At 37.8% G+C, this 22,666-nt stretch overlaps 2 protein-coding genes across 2 annotated transcripts in view; one reads left to right on the top strand and one right to left on the bottom strand.

The window, feature by feature from the left end:
• Positions 1-22,666, top strand: part of LOC140146838 (extracellular tyrosine-protein kinase PKDCC-like) — a 214,068-nt gene that overhangs the window by 87,255 nt on the left and 104,147 nt on the right. The gene's annotated exons all lie outside the window — the stretch shown is intronic.
• Positions 20,690-22,533, bottom strand: LOC140144808 (craniofacial development protein 2-like). Its single transcript, XM_072166616.1, has 2 exons — positions 22,077-22,533; positions 20,690-21,474 (listed from the first exon to the last, which is right to left on the bottom strand). Exons 1-2 carry the CDS (start codon positions 22,531-22,533, stop codon positions 20,690-20,692), a joined length of 1,242 nt encoding a protein of 413 aa, XP_072022717.1.

The following is a 22,666-nucleotide window of genomic DNA, read 5'->3' as shown; positions in this document are numbered from 1 at the left end:
ATATCACCAAAAATGTCAAATTTTGGAAAAACGCCCCAAAATTTAAAACAAACACGAACCTTCCAAAATAAATATATATTAGCACTCGGCGGCCCAGTCACTACCTGCCGCTATGATTTGGGGTAACTCGTTAACTCGTTGCTTCCCCTCTCCAGATACCTGTACTTCAAGTTCGCCCATACCCCACGCCTTAATAGCAAGGAAATTTGTAAAAACCTTTTATCATGAAATAAAAGGAATAAGTCACACTATTGGCTTAATTAAACTTGAAATATATTTAAATTGCTCCCTTAATTTGCAAACAATATACAATTTATAGAATAAAAAGTAGCACAAAAAGCAAAAAAAGATAAATGAAAGAAAATTTATGTTAAAAATAGCTAAAAATGTATGTGTATAGCTGTTGGTATTGTCCAGGTATAGAATTGAAAATTATATAATGTTTTGTAAGAAAAATGAATTAACGATCACATCAAACAACCGTGATTACCATTGATTGATATTTAACTCCGTGGAACGGATTGAAAATGAGGTATTGCCGCAATATTCTTATAATACAAGAACGGAGCAGTTAATTGTAAAAATTCAAAAAAGTATGTGATAGCTGTTTTAACCCCATCAACTTATTAGTTCTATTTGGTTCGAGTACAAATACCCGACGATACAGTTCTTTAAGGGGCACATTGTATGTAACAGGTAGTATTAATAAGTTATTCAATTGTTATTAAATAATTATTGTTCGTGCATGCCAATGAACATTAGGCCTTCTAAATTGTCAAAATTGACAAACCTAATTGTCTCATTACAGGCGCGTATACGGAACTTACCGTAACATACTACTGGAATTAGTCATCACTAGTAATCCACGACCTGGACACTGGCATCAAGATCCAAGGCAAAACCCTCAACAACCTGCGGTTTGCCGATGACATTGTTTTAATGGCAGATTCAGAGGAAGATCTTCAATCACTGGTAACTCTAGTCCACACTCAAAGCAAGAAATTTTACCTCACTATAAACAAGGGGAAAACTGAAGTACAGATCATCAACAAAGTCAGCCACCCAATAACCATCTTCATAGAAAGTGACCAACTGAAGCAAGTCCAAACCTTCACCTACCTGGAAGGAGTAATCACAGAGAATTCAACCAGTACGGAAGACATCAAACGGAGGATTTGACTGGCAATGGGAAGCATACGGAAGTTAACCACAATATGGAAGTCAAAAGAAATTAGTATCAACACAAAAATGGAACTCTACCAGGTGCTAATCTTGTCAATAGCAACATATGGGGCAGAAGCTTGGACGCTCAAGAAAAGAGACGAGAAGAGATTGTTGGTGTTCGAGATGTCTTGTTTAAGATGGATAATGGGAGTCTCCAGAAGAGATAGGCTACGGAACACATCAATAAGAGAGGCAACAAGCAGCCAGGTCACAATATTAGACAAAATCAAAGCCAAACAACTGTTCTACTTTGGACACATCGTACGGATTTATTTATTTATTTCTTACATCTTCTTTAGCCTGGGATACCCAATCAGTAAAAACACTGTTTTCCATGGGTGCCCGGGGGTCAAACAAAATACATCAAAAGGTTAAAAAAATTACATATGAAATATACAAATTCTTAAAAGTACATGAATAGAGAAATAAAGCAAAATACAACAATACATTATTAATATACAAGTGTAAAAAAAGCAATGTTAAGAAATAATCTGTTTGAAAATTGAAGCACTAGCAGGAAGAGGTTGTTTGGCCATGACAGGTAGATTATTAAAAGTTACCACCCCCCTAGAGATAAATTATTTTTTTGAGTTGATTCTACATAAAATTTGAACCAGATTTCTTTGAGAGCCAGCTCTCGTACTAGAAATATGACGGTCAGAAACCGAGTTGAAAATATTGCACAAATTGGATGCCAAAGGACAGATACCCTAAACATGCCCTTGAAGGTAGAATACCTGGACACAGGCCTAGAGGTAGACCCCAAAGCGCTGGCTTGATAACATAAAAAGCAGCTGCCAAGAACTTGGGATTACATCAATCTACAATGCAAGGAGTATGTGATTGAGGTCACCACATAAAGGTGGTGTAAGTTTAGCGAATCGTATCAGTCAGGCGGTGATGGAAGCGATATCGCCAATTTTGAGGTCGCCATTGGATTAACACATAATCATGAAATCGTCACAAACAATTCTAAATTTGTTATGTGGTGTCAAAGCAAAATTATCTTACTCTAAAACCGTCGGGGTACAACAAAGTACCCCACTATTAGTATGTTAATTTTCCATTTGTAATTGCTAACCGTGTATTTTCAATGGGGCTGTCAGCCCTGTATCTTCGCCAGCCTCATACGTCACGTGCTGCGCTTCCTACGCCGCCTGGTATCAGTGTTGAAGAGAGTACAAACGCCCTCAATCGCGGTCACGACCACCGGATATGGGATCAACTACTATGATGCCATCAGGCAGCAGTGATTTGTTTTTTCAAGAATGTCTTCTAATTTGACAATGGAATGACTTTTTCCTATAATAATGTCGAAATTAGGATTTCATATCAATAATACGAAGGAAATAAGTGACAGGCATGCATGACATGCAGAGGCGGATTTAAGGAAAAGGGCCCTGTCAGCAAAATATCCTGGGGGCCCAATAGTAAAGAGTTGAATCAGGAGCGTGCCTGAATTTTTGTCGGGAGGCGGGCAAGAACAAAATTTGGTAGTGATCATTAGTTCGGCCCAATGAGATACGTTCGAACCAGATTTCTTTGAGAGCCAGCTCTCGTACTAGAAATATGACGGTCAGAAACCGAGTTGAAAATTTTGCACAAATTGGATGCCAAAGGACAGATACCCTAAACATGCCCTTGAAGGTAGAATACCTGGACACAGGCCTAGAGGTAGACCCCAAAGCGCTGGCTTGATAACATAAAAAGCAGCTGCCAAGAACTTGGGATTACATCAATCTACAATGCAAGGAGTATGGTCACAAACAGAGGCATATGGACTTCCATGGTGAAACGGCTGCTAGCTCCAAGGTTCCCAGGATCCGAGGGAGGAAAGCAATAAGTCATAAGTCAAGTCAATACGGAACTTCAGCAACCGGGGGAAAGGGGAGGGCGAATTTCATAATGAGCTAAGAAAGGATCATGAAACGTGTTAATATAACATATTGTTGGTCGAAGCAGCCAAACAAAATCGATTTTTATTATCTAAATCAATATATTATTGAAAAATAACACTTTCGTATTTTGCAAAGGTTCATTCTACAAATCATATATATTTTAAAAACATGCTTAATTTATTGTTGTTAATGAGCTATGCACGTTTTACAAAAGTGTTGTTGTTTCAGTCCTCTTTACAACATAACTCAATAAACCACAGGACCTACACAAATATATATGTGATACTTGAATTCTTCTACACACGTGCTATAATATCGTTATGAATATGGCAGACGGCCGAATCCGGATTCGGCTTTTGGTAAATTCATTTTACACATGCATTACATTTGAATTCGAGAACAAGGGATCAATGCTATACCTATAGAGGGCAGCATATCAATTTTTTAACGGTTGCCGTCGGTGACCGTACTGTGATGCACCGTCAACTAACCCTGTATGCCGCCCTCTTTTGATTACTTATTATGCTGTTATCATCTGGTCGCCGTTAAAAATTGATATGCTGCCCTCTATCATGTACAGCATTGATCCCTTGTTCTCTAATTCAAATGTAATGCATTCGTAAAATAAATTTACCAAAAGACGAATCTGGATTCGGCCGTCTGCCGTATTCATAACGATATGATCAATGCAATATTTGCCAAAACTCACTACCATTCGTAAGATGCTGTGAACTACCTAATCGCAACAGTTTAATATAGTTGCTAACCTTAAAGCTGAAATGGTTAAATATGATATTAATTTCGTCAAAATCGCATGCACAGGCGTTTCTCTTCTCATTTTCTCCAATTTCTCTCCTCGTTTTTTTGATACCCGGGGCGCGCGCCCGTTTAAAAAAGGGCTGTATACGCCACTGCATTAATGCTTCGACGGATTCCAATTGTTTTGCTTCAAAAGAAGAATATCCAACAGTTATACAAAATACCAAATCTGAAATAGTGCCGTTAGCACAAAACCTAGCGCTAACCAAACTACCGTATACATGCTATACCCCTTGCACACTTGACTTTTTTTTTACAACAGATAGTGTATGAAGGAGTGAGGGGAGCTGGCTACCTTGGAGATATTGCCTTAGATGACATTAGCTTCCCTACTTGTGGTAAGTTAAATTGTTTCCGTCCCGGTTTTTGTTTTAGCCACACAAACCTATGGCAAATTTGGTTGGCTTCCTGTCAACAAATTGAGGCAAGTTATCGATCGATTATGAATAATAATCAACTCTTATTCGGCCCATGTGATTGAGGTCACCACATAAAGGTGGTGTAAGTTTAGCGAATCGTATCAGTCAGGCGGTGATGGAAGCGATATCGCCAATTTTGAGGTCGCCATTGGATTAACACATAATCATGAAATCGTCACAAACAATTCTAAATTTGTTATGTGGTGTCAAAGCAAAATTATCTTACTCTAAAACCGTCGGGGTACAACAAAGTACCCCACTATTAGTATGTTAATTTTCCATTTGTAATTACTAACCGTGTATTTTCAATGGGGCTGTCAGCCCTGTATCTTCGCCAGCCTCATACGTCACGTGCTGCGCTTCCTACGCCGCCTGGTATCAGTGTTGAAGAGAGTAAAAACGCCCTCAATCGCGGTCACGACCACCGGATATGGGATCAACTACTATGATCCCATCAGGCAGCAGTGATTTGGTTTTTTTAAGAATGTCTTCTAATTTGACAATGGAATGACATTTTCCTATAATAATGTCGAAATTAGGATTTCATATCAATAATACGAAGGAAATAAGTGACAGGCATGACATGCAGAGGCGGATTTAAGGAAAAGGGCCCTGTCAGCAAAATATCCTGGGGGTCCAATAGTAAAGAGTTGAATCAGGAGCGTGCCTGAATTTTTGTCGGGAGGCGGGCAAGAACAAAATTTGGTAGTGATCATTAGTTCGGCCCAATGAGATACGTTCGCGTTGTGCGCGAACATTCATTCCATTTCATACTATGTAGTAGATAAAGGGTTCAAAACAGACCATTACCATAGATAATCGGTGTCTTGTTGAGGTATGGTGAGCATGTTAGTCGCTCGGAAGGCGAGACCCCAAAATAAACGAATTTGTTGTTATGGTTTATTCATTTTCCAAAACACAAACTGGAAAAGCTGATATGATTATCTTGTGTAAGTTTAGGGATTTCAAAAAAGAAAAACACACAAAAACAGTGTAATATTCTTCCCGTGTGTCCTGCGTTCGAGTCTATGAGTCTTATCTAGTGTCAATTGCAAGTGATTTAATAAAATCAATACAGCATTGATTTTAACGGGAGATTCTATTCAACTCACTTGTGGTCCTGTCCCACTCGATAGCCTTATTAATTCTTTATACATATTCGTAATATTAATAATGAATATGTAAATAGTTCAAAGTTCATATTACCAAAGTGGGTGTGTTTTACCTAGACATGACGGTAACTCATTTAACACCATAGAATTTATATTTATCTTTAATATACTTACAGAACAAATGTCCTGAACCAAATCAACGCATATTCCTGGGTACCCTCCTCGACCTATTTTGGTTGGGGTTAGGCCGCAGATTGTTGTAGTTTTTCTACAGCTAGTCTTGTGACATGTAATGTACTGCATTTTAGGTGCAAAATATCCTTGGTTGAACTTAATTTGTAAGACCTCATGGCTCTTGTTTTGTTACCTACTTTGTCGGAATCTGCGTTAGTTGGAGAGGGGGGACAAAGGTAGATTGACATCCTCGTCCTAATTATACAGGCTTTAAGAGACATAATACAAACTAATTTGCATTATTCAATAAAGGTGTTCTTGGTGTCATTCAATACACACAAGTATTGTTTACCATCTTCATTTAAATCTAATATGCATAAACTTGCATAATAATTTATGCTGATCGTGTAAAATATATTAAACTTTGATGCATTTTAAGTTTGTTGAAATGTCCAAAAGTCAAATAATGTGGCCAGTGTTTCTAAATATGAACATGTACTTCTCTTGTTCAAAATTTATTGACCTGACCAAGATTATCTTGACCTGACCAGATTATCTTGACCTGTCCAGATTATCTTGACCTGTCCACATTACTTGATATAATCGACAGTTGACCAGACTTTGAACAAAAGAAATACAATAGATAATGGAACAAAAGAAGAGGGCTAGACGTATATTTGAAGTAAAAGTTGATGTTGGCCTAAATTTGGTACATTTCGCGCGAAGCGCACGAAAATTTGCAATTTCACAGTATTCTACACCCATATCGAGGGTTTATCAGATTTGTGAGTGTTTAAACGGTACTAAAGAATAAGGAATATTTCCTGTTCTGTTTTTGCTTGATAGTCAAGAAGCAAACAAAATCCCAGATGAAGAATCAGTTTTAATATCATAATCTGACCTCAAGGTATATGAAGCCAATACGTTGGTACGCGTGAAATTTGACATGGGGGATGGGGTTGGAAAAAATGTTTAATCCAGGACCTTTTGGCGACAAAATAAGTTTATGGCACAAATGCGCGCGAAAAATGTTGCCATTTTGACACTAAACTGTTAAAACATGGTGCAAAAGGGGGGATTCATCCCCCCATCCCCACACCCCCGGATCTATGCCTATGCACCTTAGGACCGGATTTGCCTTTTCGGGAGCCCTGGGCCCGGCCAAAATTTGGAGGCCCCCAAGGCATATGATTTACGTATAAGGTTGTGGCAGAAGCATAACAATTTAGAGAGAGCCGAGCATATTTTGTTTTCGATTTTACTATGACATTGGTGGGTGAAGCACGGAAAAGATCAGTCTGTTTTAGTCCAAAATGAAGGTTAATGTTGCTATATATAGGACCAGTGCGCGCTTCGCGCGCACAAAATTATGCAATTTTACCCTTTTTTGCCCCAAAATGGTGTTTTAGGTCTAAAAGGAAGATGCACAGGGCACCCAACACTGTGCATTGGGAAGATGCACAGTGCTGGGTGTACCAACTCAGAACCATGAACTGTTATATTTGCTTTAAATTACTTTTTAAAAACATTTTAGGCCCTGGGGCAGAGGGCCGCAAATGTTAAAGGGCCAAGTGGGCCTATAATATTTGACTTGTGGAACTCATGTACCCATGAAAGAGAAACGACTGACCCTTTGTATTGACATCTGGGCCCCCGGGAACTCTTGATCTTGGATATCTGGGCTAAAATTGGCAAATTTATATCTAAGGGGAAAGACCTTTAGGCTTAAGTGCATCACGGTCCACATACGGGGTCCTTTGTAGTTTTAGAGCCATCTTTGATGATACGCTTCTATCTAACATTGGGGCCCTGGACCCATACTAGATGACCTACTTGTATTTTGAGAATGTGTAATGCTCTATGTACCAATTCGTAGTCCTGATTCTATTTAGGCCCCTGGGGCCCTTGACATTTGACCTCTTGCTGTGGCCAAAACGGGCGAAATTTAATGAAACTTTCAAGAATCATAAATGCGGGCATAAATAGAATGTCCTCTTGCATACACGGGCATATATATGGTCGAATCCAACGAAAAGTGTACACGGCATGTTCAGGGCCATAACTTAAAAGTATTAATCAATTGGCATTCGTTTTTGTATTGTGTTTATTCGCCATGATCATACGCTTCGCGCCATATATAATAAGACCCCCTTCTGTGAGAAACTTAGACACAGAGACCCCAAAACATGCTATTTGTACCCATTTTTTCAAAATATTTCTTAAAGTATTTTTAAAAACATCTAAATCAGTTATGAAAAGAAGTCATTGGATTGAATCTAAATTGATTTCCCGAAAGGTGTGTATTCAAAGATTGCCTGTTCAATTTTTCACATATTTGTACATAATGATGAATTTTTTGTGATAGTTTTTTGAGTGGTATATTTGTACATTACCTACGAATACAATTTTTCATAGCACTAGATATATCTTTAAAAAATGGAAATCACTAATAAATGCGCAATTGATACAAGCTTTGATATGTCCAATACTGAAATGCATTGCATTCGGACATCTTTATTATTGTGTTTAGCTGCCAGAAATTCTAAATGGCACAAAGGTAGGTTTGGTAAAAAATATGCATTACCTTACATGTTAAAAGCTGTGTCATTTCCACAAAGTGAGAAAATAGTAAACAATAGTTAAGCAATAGGTGCAGGGTAATACACTATTTATTTCTACCAAGTTTCAATAGCCTGCGTTTAAATATTTCTGAGATGTCAACAATAAAAGCAAGTATTCGTAGGTAAATTTCGGTAACCGAATGTTACCTACGAATACAATTTGACATCATGACAGTATTGTGAAACACCGCCATTCATGCCAATGCCCATATTGGTACATAACGAAGGCCTTTATGTTTGCTATCAAATCATATGTCAATGAAAGTTGCGAATTCACACACATGCCCGCCATGCAAAAGTGAATACGGATTAATTGTTGAAAACTATGTACTGAAATAGACGACGGTCTGCTCATTTGAAAGAAAAATCAGATTCAAAGAAGATTAGAAGGGGATAAATACTTGGATTTGTCAACTGTCATGTGTGCTTCATTTTAAATGTTTACCGACCCTCTGGTTTCTGAGTAATTTGTGTCCAAATTGATTTATTCGAAGGTAACTTTTGACGTTTTCGCTAAGGTTACCTACGAATACCATGGAAAAACGACTGTTCTCATTGTCTCATGATCTAGACAACACAGTGATGGACCCTGGTATAAAGCTAATTGTAGTTGCCCTCAAACGAAAGGCCACAAGACGTAACTGACTCCAAGATGGACTTCACAAGTCTGCAATAACGGTTTTAAGCGATTTGTGTGCAATTAAGCAAATTAAAGTCACTTTAGTGCCTTTGTTTCTTACTTCAATCCTCTTTCAACCGCTGTGAACCGACATTATTAATACATGATAGGGTCTAAAGTATCAATAAACGCACATAAAGAAAATAATACATTCAAAGTGCTTTATAAAATGAAGTTTTGATTGCGATATCCACCAAAAGTCTAATTCTTACCTACAAATACTGAAATGTTACTTACGAATACAGCATAATACATGACATGTGTAATGAAGTGTCCTTACCAATGGAAATTAATTGTCAAAAACTTTAAGCGGTACCACAGGACACTATTATTACCCATATACGGAGTCATTCAACAATTATTTATTATGTAAAATTGCTGATTAACTACTTGTATATCAAAATGAAGTGGTCAAAATCTTGCTAAAAGCATCAAACTTTGTTTGATCTAAGGTAATAGCATTTATTCATTTGGACGTACCATCTGAAAGAGATCTAAAAACTACCATTTTATTAATTCATTACCATAATAGGAAAATTTAAACCTCTAAACTCAATATAGATATTGTTAAATCGCTCATGTTACCTACGAATACACGGGTTTCTTCACCTTTTCATTGTATAAAGCGTTAGGTGTATGCGTATAATTCCTAATATTCTTTAAAACATATATCCTACTCGTTCTTATACAATGTGTAAATTGATTCATACTCATTTGATAAATAAAATACAGAAACTGACCTAAACTTCATTTTCAAAAATAAACTAGCATAAATTGACTAAGATCATATTGATCGCGTTATAAAAATAAAACAAATATTTTCTGGTTGAGCTAGCATTTTCCTGACACCCTGTGGTCTACATTACACGAAAAAAGCGTTAATGGGAATATTCCATTTGTTTTAGGTTGATTAGTATTGCGATAGTGAAAGCATCCTAGTGGTATTCGAAGGTAACATTGGTTTTTGATATCACATTTACTATCACACGTCCTGGATTTATTTTTCAAGATAAGTAATGGCACTTTTGGTTCCTATAAGGCCAATATGTCATCAATCAATGGGCAAAAGGAACAAAATGTGGAGACATTTTTATTTCGGACTTTTATTTTTGGCCCGTGGACACTTTTGGTTGGATTCGACCATATAACCTTTTCAGTACTATAGAGTACCGAAGTGATAACGTCACAGAAAACCTTTTTTGCATTTCAGCGTTTTGAATACCATGTATCGGTGGAGTATGATGAAAAACATCCACAGTCCAAATTTGGTGGGAATCGGATCATGAGGGCCCGAGATATGGCAGCATGAATACCTAATTAGCCCCATTGAAATCAGTGTAAATTGGCCTGGTTCCAAACAGTTATGAACCAGGCCATTTTACACTGATTTCAATGGGGTAATTAGGTATTCATGCGGCCATATCTCGCCCTCATGATCCGATTCCCACCAAATTTGGACTGTGGATGTTTTTCTTCATGTTCTACTGAAATATGGTCATGAAAATGCTGAAATGCAAAAAAAGAAAATTTTATGACGTCACACTTCGGTACTCTATTTTACCCACTGCACCTTTGAAAACAATTAAAGCCAAAAAAAAGGGGGGGCCTTTGGCCAAAATAACAGGGGGGCCTTGTCAGCAACTGCTTACTTGCTGACAGCTTAAATCCGCCACTGATGACATGTATGAAAATACAAGTTGTATTTGGGCACAAAAACCTTGACACCTGACCTGACGTTGCATCATGGCGCCATAATTGTTCGTACTTGTGTTCTCGTGGGTAAATGATTATCAATCTACACTAATCCAGACTTATTGGCGATAGCCTGCCGGCATGATTATTGTTTTTTAAAGTATGTATAGAAAAGCACCATACTACTCTGACATTTCATTTCTATATAGCCACAATGAACCAAAAATACGATATTTATTCATCACATTATGCAGTTATGTCTACAGCAGAATTCACCGCGACCTTTGCAGGACTTAAACCCCATTAAACCAAGATAAAACTCATTGAAAACAGCTCAACTATGTTAAATCAGGGATGTGTCTCATATCCCTGGTCACTCCTCTTTTCGCCAAACTGCAAGAGTTTCTAGAATGCTGTAAAAATAAGAACATTTTTAAGGCTAATTTATTGCACATTCTAGGGAAGCCTGGTTCCTTTTTGAAATAGCCGAGTGAGGGGTTTTCAAGGAAATATTTTTTGTGTAAAAACTGAAGCATCCTATGTATAAAAGAATATATGAATATTAACTGTACATCATATATAACGATTCGTGATACCCAAGCGTGCTATACTTTATGTGGTTTAGAAGGCGGAGAATTTAATTTTTTAAATTTATATACGCCAAAATATTTTTTAATTCAGTGAGAATGACGACAGAGAAAATTTTGAAAATTCTATGTAAAAATTACATTAGACCCCGCCAAAGATTATTGTTTCGTTTTTATGGTAATCTAATCTTTTATTTTCTTAAAAATAAACTTTGGGGTCTAATGTGGATTTTATATATAAATGGAAAAACCCAGAACGTCTATTGACAAGAAAAATGGTTGGCTCCATACTGATCTATATAGCCACGTGCAGTCCGCCCGTGCAGTTCCGAGAGTCAAAATCGATAATGTATTGTGCATGTATATAGGCCCATGTATTGTCGTATGTATGTGTGTAGAACACGCTATTATGAACATTAATGTTTTTAAGTAGATAAAATTCCAAAATATGGTACGTTTTCTGTCTTTGCTTGTCACGTGGTATGAAGTTGCGATTATATGTTCAAATAAGTCTCACGGTGGCCAACAAGTCAGGTAGCCGAGCAGTCTAAGGCGCTGGAAGTAGACCAATGATGTATCCATAATAGCGGCGCGGCGTGGGTTCGAGCCCCACCTCTGCCCAACTTAATTTAGGGCCTACTTCCTTTCATATTAGGGGGGGGGGGAATTCATATTAGGGAAATGTGGCTGGGAGAATTTGTGTATGGCGTAGGGAGGAGTGATCCATAGTTAAATCCACAAACACATGTTTTTGATTTACCTGTGCGATATTGCAATGTGCTGTGATGAAATAGGCATTATATTTTCAGTTGGATGCACCATTACAAAGCAAACGCACAGTAACAGTACTGTGTGTGGCCTTTGTTTCCCAAATGAGAACAATAGTCTGCATATTGTTAACCAGCCTTGTTGATGGTACAACTCATGTCAAACTTGTCAAAGTAATTGTGATTGTATCACACAAGTAAATGAGAAACATGTGGTTTTAGACTTAACACGGTTTGGAAATAAGTTTTTCATTTTTAGCTCCCTATCGGGCAGTCAGAACTCCATATTTGGGAGGGCTCGACAACAATCTTCCCAAAATCGCACTTTAATCATATTTAGATGACCATAGAGGGAAAGAATTGAAGTTTATTTACAGCTTCTATGGCAAAAATTGATCTGTTATGAAATTTTGGAAGACTCTCTTCGGAAAAACATCTCAACAACAGCTTTCCCGTGACATTTTTACTTCAAATTGTAGTATGTTAAAGGGTATATCTATTGCAAAAACAAGTTCGAAGAGAATCGGTCGCAACACATAGTGGCGTACGTGAAGGACAAAATACGTTTCCGATCAAAATGTTTTTGAAGGATATGCTACCAGTAACGGAGTCGATACTCCTCCACGGTCATCTCTCAGTGGCCCGATTTCATTTGTAATTGAAGTTTAAGGTTCAAACTATTAAACTGTATCTTTAATAGTTAACCAGGAACAACTATTATAGGATGATAGCTAGCTCTAAACCTATACGCCACTATGTGAAATGGAAATTTTTGAAAATCACTCTACGCCACTATGTGTTGCGACCGACGAATTATTACATTACTCTGGATCTGGATCTGGTACAATATTCTCAACGCTCTTAAAGAGCCAAGCGAGAAGAATCAGTGTTGTACGCTTAGGTATTTTAGTCCTTTTGTTGCTTGCGTAGATGTGTTATAGTTGCTTCTTTGAACTGTTTATTGTCTTATATAATTGCTATGTTTGATGGTAGAGAGTTCCAATCCTTTATGGTCTGCGGGAAGAAGGAGAACTTATGACAGTCCTTATTTGATGTCTTCACCTTATATTCTTGGCTGTGGTTGTTTCTAGATAGGCGTGTGACCGGTTGTATGAATTTTCCTGCCGGTATGGCAGCCTGACCCTGATGAATTTTGTGGAACATTGATAGTCGTGCTGATTTTCTTCTGTTTTCAACTGTATCCCATTGAAGGGCGTCCAACATGGATGTAACACTGCTTATGCGTCTTAAGTCATTGCAAACAAATCTCGCTGCCCTTCTTTGTATCTTTTCAAGTTGGTCTTTCAGATCTTGGGTATGGGGATCCTATATGGTAGAAGAGTATTCCAAGTGGGGTCGGACTAAGGTCTGGTAAGCCGTAGCTTTCAGGTCCTTTTGACATGAATATAGGTTACGCCTGATAAATCTCAGGGCATTTTTGATTGGATATAATTCCCCCAGTTGAGATCAGATGTTATTTCTACACCAAGATATGAGTGAGATGATGCATTTTGTAAGATTTTGTTTCCTAATGTATATTGATGTTGTTTAGGGTTTTTTGCATGTGTCCATCTTAGAACAAAACACTTGTCGGCATTGAAGCTCATCTGCCACAGAGGGCGCTGTTCTGCTTGCATCGTTGTAGACGTGATGTAATCTGTCGTCTACATTTTCCATCAAATGCAACGGAGGCAGCTTATATTTTAACTTTTAATGGTTATCACTTGATTCGGTGTTATTTCAAGATCATTTTGAGCCACAATGCCAAACAATTCTAAACATGCAAGGACTGGAACACCATCCAAAGAGTCGCCAAAAGCCAAGAAGTCAAAACCTGACAAGCACGACAAGGTCGAAGGTCACAAAATGGCTGCGCCCACAGATGTAAACATTGCCGGAGCTAGACGTACTTTGTCTATGGAAGTGCAGTCCGAGGAGAATACTCCTCCATGGTTTGTCAGTTTTGAACATCGTTTGGAACAGCGCTTTGATGGTTTGACAAGATCCCTTGATGATATTGGTTTCCGGCTTGTTGAACATGATGAAAAACTTAAAGCGCTGGATTTTGATTCACAAAACATGAAGGCAGACATTGCTAAACTACAGCATGAAAAAGAGCTTCTTGCAGCAAAACTGGATGACATTGAGAACAGAAACCGAAGGAATAACCTTGTGTTTTATGGTATCCCTGAAATGGATAAGGAAGACTGCTCGGTGAATATGAAAGATATGTTGACCGACTTTGTTGGTGTGGACCCTTCTGTATTGTCGCATATTGACAGATGCCATAGGACCCCAACTTTTCGTAGGCCTGCTCACAACCAACAAGATAAGCCAAGAATTATCCACATGGGTTTTTCTTCATACACATCCCGTGAAGCAGTCAGAAAGGCATGCATGAACAAATTCAAGATGGAACAGTTCAAGGGTAAGAAGATTTTTGTCAGCGAAGACTTTTCCAAGCGAGTGATGGACATGAGAAAGAAGAAGATGGATACCTTCAAGAAGATACAAAGAGAAGGAAAGAAACCATTCTTTTCATATCCAGATATTATCCGATACAGAGATTCTGATGGTAAAGTGGTAACAGTCTAAACATTATTTGCCTGCAAATTAACCAATATCGGTATAATTGGTTTTTTATTGACTCTTTTAGGATTGGTCACAAAAGTTTGTGGTGTTTCTGAACTTTCATTGATAGACTTTTGGTAAAAACTATGTGACTTTCAACATAGGTTGTGAGCCTTCATTACCACTTTTTTGGCTCAATTTGTAACAGCGATTTTATCTGAACTATCTGAACTATTGTATAGTGAACTGGAAGTACATGCATTCAACATGTTGTCACTTGAGATGATTTTGTTATTATAAAATCTTGTGCTTTTGATACTCATTTTTTGTGTTTAAAAAAAAATACACAATTGTTTTTGGATATATAATGTGGATTGATCATGTAAGGTGGATCTGTCTCTTTTTGCTGCCTCCGCTGCATTTTTTTTTGCGCGGCTTTTCACCAGAACTGTTTGTGATTTGAGGTTCTGGCTTTTTTGGCCATGACAGTGACCGGTATTACTGTCCAAATTGCTTTGTTTTTTGTTTTCCAATTATTTTCAATCATCAAATTTCTTGTTGCCTTTTTTGTTTGTTTTTTCAATTAAATCCTTCAAATTATCCCAATCAGTTGTTCTCAATTTTCAGCAAAATTTGCCAGTCAATTTCATGTCATGTCAAATCCTCATTATTCTTTGGATGATACAAATCATAATGCATATAATATTTGGTGTATTCTTTTTATGTTTGTATTCAAGTATGATCATGCAGCCAGATGTAAACTGACCTTCTATGATGTGTGTATATTCATGTACTTTTTTGGATGTTATTTGAGAGTGTATTTCTTAATATTTTCTGATGCCGCTTAAACTGTGTACTTTTAATTGTAGAGGAATGCAGGACCATGTAAAAAGACGTAAGGTTTTTCATTATTTACGTTCTGTCGATTCGGATATAATCTTTTTGCAAGAAACGCATTCTTCACTCAGTAATGAAAATTTGTGGAAGAACCAGTGGGGCGAACATGCCTGGTTTTCAAGTTTTTCTTCTAACAGTAGGGGAGTTGCAATTTTAATTCGTAATTCTGTGTCTATGGTGTTTCATTCTCAATACAGGGATCCAAATGGGCGATTTTTGGTTATTTCAATTGAAATAAATGGTTTACCTGTTGTTTTGGTTAATATTTATGCCCCTAACAATGATGATCCTGAATTTTTTCTGGACGTTTTTGCCAAAGTGGACCAATTTAATTTTTCTTCCTTAATCATCGGTGGTGACTTTAATGCAGTCCTTGGTCCACTGGATTATCAAGGTGGTAGGCCTCGTCACTCAAATGTTAACTCTAGTGAAACTATTTCTCTTTTAATGGAAGAATTTAATTTGTGTGATATTTGGAGAAGTTTTCATTTAAATTTGAGACAATACACTAGACACCAACGGTCCCCCAAAGTTTTATCTAGACTTGATTTCATTCTTGTCTCAGACAATTTAGTGACTAATTGTTTGAACTCAAAAATTATTCCTGGTATTCAATCAGATCATTCAATTGTTACATTACAATTTAATGATGGTCAGCCTATTAAAGGCCCTGGGTTTTGGAAACTTAACTGCCATTTTTTACGCAATGATTCTGATTTTATCAGTCTAATCAAGTCAAAAATCAATGACTATTTTGTGGGATTCATTGAAATATGTTCTTACTGGTGTTTGTATGGAGTATGGTGCTAGGAAAAAGAAGGAAAGGAAAGCTGAAAAAGCGAGATTGATGGATGAAATTGAAAAAGTTAAAATACAGTTGAATGATGGTTCATCTAACAATTCATCAACCAACCAACTGGATGAACTTGAGGCTGAGCTTAATAAAATTTTAGATGTTGAAACTAAAGGTTTGATGATTCGTTCGCGTACTCGGTGGATGGAGCACGGTGAGAAAAGTTCTAAGTACTTTTGTAATTTAGAGAAAAGGTCTTCTGATAGGAAAAATATTCATAGGCTTAAGCTTGATGATAATTCCATCATTTCTTGTAATGTTATGAATGAAATTCATTCCTTTTTCCAGGCACTTTACTCCGGCTTAGATAATATTGATATTCCTAAACTTAGTGAGGAAAGTAAGCAATTCCTTGATCAGCCATTTACTAAAGCTGAATTGTATAATACTCTTGTTTCTATGAATCAAAACAAAACTCCAGGGTATGACGGTTTACTAACTGAGTTTTACATTGTTTTTTGGTCTGATATTTCCGATATGTTCATTTCTGATATGAATTCATATAATTATTCAATGGATAATGGTCTTATGTCACTGTCTCAAAGGAATGGTATTATTACTTTACTTCCTATATAGGATAAGGACCCGTTATGTATAAAGAATTATAGGCCTATTTCTTTATTGACAGTTGACTACAAACTTATTGCAAAAAACTTTGGCAAACCGATTAAAAGATTTTTATCGAATCTGATTGATCCAGATCAATCTGGGTTTCTTAAAGGAAGAAATATTGGTAGTAATATTAGATTGATTTTGGATGTTATTGAATACACTGAACATAATGAAATCCCAGGTGCAATTCTTTTATTAGATATTGAGAAAGCTTTTGATTCGGTCAATCATCAATTTTTATTTCAGGTCTTAAAGCATTTTAATTTTGGGGATACTTTTATTTCATGGGTAAGAACACTCTACACTGATAGGAAAAGTTATGTGTTAAACAACGGATTCCTTTCACAACCCATTGATATGAACAATGGGATATTTCAGGTTTGCCCGATTTCTCCATATTTATTTCTTTTGGTGATTGAAACAATGGCCATTTCGATTCGGCAAGATTCAAGTATTAAGGGCATTTCCATTGCACAGAAGGAGTTAAAAATTTCTCAGTTTGCTGACGATTCAACATGTTTTTTGGATGGTTCCCCTGATTCTTTTGTGAATTTGTTTGAGAATGTGAACAAATTTTCTAATTGTTCCGGTTGCAAGATTAATTTATCCAAATCAGAAGCACTCTGGATTGGTGCAAAAAAGGGTTTTTTACACTTCCCGTTGTCAGATAAAGGTCTTTCATGGAAAACAAACCAATTTAAAACATTAGGCATCCACTTTTCCTTGAATATTGATTCTATGTTTGATCTTAATTTTAAGGTTAAGCTTAAACAAATTGAGGGTACTTTAAATTGTTGGCGTTCTAGAAACCTTTCAATGATAGGAAAAATCTGTCTTATTAAGTCTCTTCTCCTGCCTCAACTTTTATTTTTATTTTCAGTCTTGTCTATCAAAATTCCTAAATCATTTTTTAAACAACTTGAGAAATTGTTTTTCAAATTCATTTGGAATGGGGTAATGATAGAGTCAAAAGAAAATGCTTGTGCAATGATTATTCATTATGTGTTCTTTGTATTATTGATCCTTATAATTTTGCCATTGCACAGAAAATGACTTGGGTTAAACTTTTGCTTGACAATGACTATAAGTCTTTGTGGAAATCTATTGAGTTAACAAAAATGGATGATTTGTATGGTGATATGCTGTGGCATTCATATGCTCCTGAAAGAGTGTTAAAACATTTACAGAGTTCTCAATTAGCTGATTCACTTAGAACGTGGTATTATTAAAGTGCTGTTAAGTTATTGTTTGATGTTAGTTTTTCAGATCTAGGAGCTTGTCAGTCCTTATGGTATAATAAAAATATTAGATCAAAATCAAAACAGTACTTTTTTTTACAAAGAATGGTGGGACAATGGTATTTTGTTTGTTAATGACTTAATTAATCCACCTCTCCCTGATTTTAAGCTTTTTGAAGAATTAGTCCTTGATTTTGATATTTCGCGCCGAGGTAGACAAAAGTATAATTTTTTAATGAAAAATATTCCCAGATCATGGTTCGATAATCCAACCGCTGAAATTACTCATAGTATTGTTTTTGATCGTATTGTAGAAGATCTTTTCAGAAATACAAAAGTTCCCAAGTACACATATTCTGTTATGAATGAAAAGTGTATTCCTGAAAAGCGTATGAGTGATTATAGTGAGTTGGTGGATGATCTTGAAGCAAGTTGTGATTCTTGCGAGGATTGGGAAATAATTCACCTTAATAATTTTAAATGTTCTATTGACACTCGTCTCGTTCATTTTATTTCAAAATATTTGACAAGGCTATCGCCTTCAATGACTTTCTTTTTAAGATCAAAAGAAAGGATTCCCCAAATTGTTCCTTTTGTGATAAGATGTCTGAGACAACTGTTCATGTGTTTTGTGACTGTGAAGTTGTTAAACCAATTTGGAATGAGCTTATTTCTGTAATTGTTATCAAACATGATATTGATTTTTCCTGTTCAAAATTTAATAAAATGTTTGGTGTCCCAGGTGATAAATTCCTTACCCATTTATTCCTGATTTTAAAATATTATATTTATATTTGCAAATTTCAAAATAAAAAGCCAACTTTTATTGGAATTAGAGCCCATGTTAAATTTAATAGGGAAACAGAATACTTTATTGCTAAGGGTAAAGACAAGCTTTCTGCCCATTTCCGTAAATGGAGATTTGATTTGTAATTTTAGCTGTATCTATTTCATAAAGTTTTGAAGGCTGCATGATCTATGATATGAGGTATGCTATGATTTTTCAACATTTGTTGCTGGATTGTATCATTGATGTTAAATTTGTGCTATTTTTTGTTTTTTGTGAACTTTTGTGATTTTTTTTTTGATTGCTTTGTAATTCTTTTTTTGTGTGTGATATCTTGTAAAAATAAAAAACACAGAAACATAAAAAAAAGCTCATCTGCCACATGTCCTGCCACATGGACAATGTGTTCAAGTCGTCTTGCAGTTGTTCTGCATCCGCTTGTTTCTTTATGGTGTTGTACATCACACAATCATCCGCAAACAATCTCACGTTGGATTTGATGTTGTTCGGCAAGTCATTCAGATACAAGAGAAACAGTAGCGGGCCTAAGACAGTGCCCTGTGGCACTCCTGACAAGTTGACACGCGTTGCAATTTTTTTATGCGTTGCTGCTGCTGCGTTGCCATAGTCCTCATAGAACCGTAGGCATTCTCTTGCGTGCTTTCTCTCTTGCCACGGCCATTCCACCATTAGTCCACATTCTGATGTTATCAATCCATCCTGTTTTCCTTCGACCTGGCCTGGCTTTTCCTTCTACTTCTCCTTCAATCCTTCAATCTGGACGCCGCCTCCAATGTAATATCTTGCTTTTCTTCAGGTGACTGAGCAGACCTTGTTTCTCTGTGATGCCCACATTCTGACGGATCCATGCATTGGTTTTCCTATCTTTCCAACTGACCTGAAGCATTCTGCGCCATACCCACAGCTCAAACGACTCTATCTTCTTGATATCGTGTTGTTTTAGGGTCCAACTTTCTGCACCATACAGGGCTATACTCCAGACAAGGGATCCCAACAGTTGTTTCTTCAGCTTCAGGCTGATCGCTTTAGCCTTCCATAATCCTATTAATTGGCTGGTGGCATCTCTGGCAATTGCTAGTCGAGCAGTGATCTCCGGTGTAGAGTCTCCAACACACCCTACCATTGAGCCAAGGTATATATTTGAACCTTTCACCCTGCTTGATTGGCTTTCCACCCAGGGAGATTGTCTCTTTGCTACCATGGGTCATAACATGGGTTTTGGCTGCGTTAATATGGAGACCAAAGGTGTGACTGCACCTCTCCAACTCGACTGCTTGCTTCTCAAGTTCTGCCTTCGTGCATGCTATGAGTGTGGTATCATCTGCATAGCGAATATTCCATATTGCTCTTCCACCGACAATGCTGCATGATCTCTCATCTACTACCTCATTCACCTGTCGCATGATCGATTCACCACAGGCGTTGAACAGCATGGGGGACATAATACAGCCCTGCCGAACTCCTTGTTCTAATGGGATGGGTCTGTGTGGCCATCTGCTACACGAATGACACCAGTCGCTTTTGAGTACAGCCTCTTTAGTAGCCAGACTAGGTGATTTGGTGTGCCGAAGTCCAAGAGAGTTTTCCACAGGACATCATGATTGACCGTGTCGAAGGCCTTGCTGTAGTCGACGAACATCAGCCACAGTTGTTGATCTTGGCGTTTCACTGTTTTCTCAATGATGTTACGTAAAGTGAGGATTGCGTCAGTTGTCCCTTTACCAGCAACAAATCCAAAACTGTTCCTCTGCGATCTGCGGCATAATGTAGTGGGCTAGCCTGCAGCGTATAATTTCTAGCAGCACTTTTGAAGCGTGGCATAGCAGACTGATGGTGCGATGTTTAGAGCATTCTAGAGTGCCAGGTACCTTTGGTAAGGTGATTATTTCTGATTGAGTCCAGTCACTGGGCCACTCTCCTGTGTTCCAGATGTTATCAATTATTTCTTTCATAGCTTGAACAACAGTTTCTCCTCCCGCCTTGATCATTTCTCCATATATCCCATCTTGACCAGCAGCTTTACCGGCTTTTAGTTTCTTTATAGCTGTTCTGATTTCACTTAGCATGATGATTTCAGGTTCTAGTAGCTCTGGTCGGCGTTCATCTTGGGGGAGCCTTGGGGCAACGGAGTGAAATAGTTGAGTGCCATACTCTGTCCACCTGTCTCTGATACTAGCAGCCTCATAAAGTATCTCACCATTCTCGTCCTTGATACCAATGCCTGCCTGAGGACATTTCCGTCCACTAATCTGCCTTATCAGCTGGTAGGTTTGTTTGCTGTTCCCAGACCTGAATGATTTATCTGCTTCAGCGCTCACGTCGTCCAGCCATTTGCGTTTTGCTCTACGACATGCAGTCTTGACAGCTTTGCAAAGGTGTCTGTATTCTGGGCTTTGGAAGTTGTTCAGCTTGGCTTGGCGTCTCTGGAGAATCAAGTCTTGGATTGCTAGATCATCTATCCATGGCTTTTCTGTTTTTCTTACAGCCGGACAATGTTCATTTGCTGCTGAAGATATATATAGGGTCAAGGTAGGAGGCGGCGTAAGAAGAAGGGGCGGCAAAAAGAATTACTAAAGAAAAAAGGTCGGAAAATTTTGAAAAAGCATTAAAAAATGGTACTATATATTGCTTTTTAGGGCGCCAGCGCCTAAAATCCTTCCTTTTCGGGCTGTTGAGGAAGGGGCGGAAAAATTTAATTTTCTTCAGCCCCCGGGATAGGGGCGGCCACGGTACGCTACTGCTGGCCAAGTGGTCTTTTACACTGGCTTCAAATGCATCTGCAGTGGTTGGATCTGTCAACTGTGCTAGGTTTGGTTTCACTTTCTTCGACAGTCTCTTTTTCGTGTTCCAACTGCGACCCTTCACCTTCATCCAGACTAGTTGGTGGTCTGTACCGCAATCAGCACTGCGTAATGCGCTGCTGTCTATGCATTCTCTTCTGTCACGTAGCCGGATAGCGATGAAATATATTTGGTTCTTCCATAGGCCACCTGGAGAACACCAAGTATACAGCTGATTTCTTCTATGTTGGAAACAGGACTGTATTCACAGCAACTAATTCGTTGTCACTGAGCCAGTCGAACAGTGTTTGTCCACGGTCGTTACCTTCTCCGACACCATATCTACCACAGGACATATGATGGCGATCAGCACCAATTTGAGCGTTGAAATCACCCATCACCACTAGTCGATCTTTCTTGGGGCATTCGTCCACTACCTTTGGTAGCATAGCATATTTTGAAAGTATCTCTTCGTCGTCCGCTTCAGTCGTTGGCATGTAGATCTGGATGATTGTTATTGGCTTGGGTTTTGCATTGAGACGAATCGTGATAATTCTGTCTGATATTGGTTGGACCTTCAAAACAGATTTGACAGTCTTTGGCAATACAAGGAATCCCACACCTCTTTGGTGAACATTGTCATCACCTACATAGTAGAGCATCCAGCCATTTGTATTCACCTGTCCTGATGAAGTCCATCTGGTTTCTGCCAGTCCTAGAACGTGCAGACTCACACGCTCTGCCTCCATGCGAACTTGATCTAGTTTACCACAGTCGTTCATCGTACGGACATTCCATGTTGCAATGTTCAGATATCGTCGATCTCCGCCAGATGTAGCCCGAGAGGTATCAGATCCAGATAGGACTCCTTTTCTATTGCAAAAAAACAAGTTATGCGTGATCAATATTGTATTT

Source organism: Amphiura filiformis, chromosome 2 (assembly GCF_039555335.1).
Source record: "Amphiura filiformis chromosome 2, Afil_fr2py, whole genome shotgun sequence".
Classification (NCBI taxonomy): Eukaryota; Metazoa; Echinodermata; class Ophiuroidea; order Amphilepidida; family Amphiuridae; genus Amphiura; species Amphiura filiformis.
This window is presented reverse-complemented; position numbering and strand designations above follow the sequence as displayed.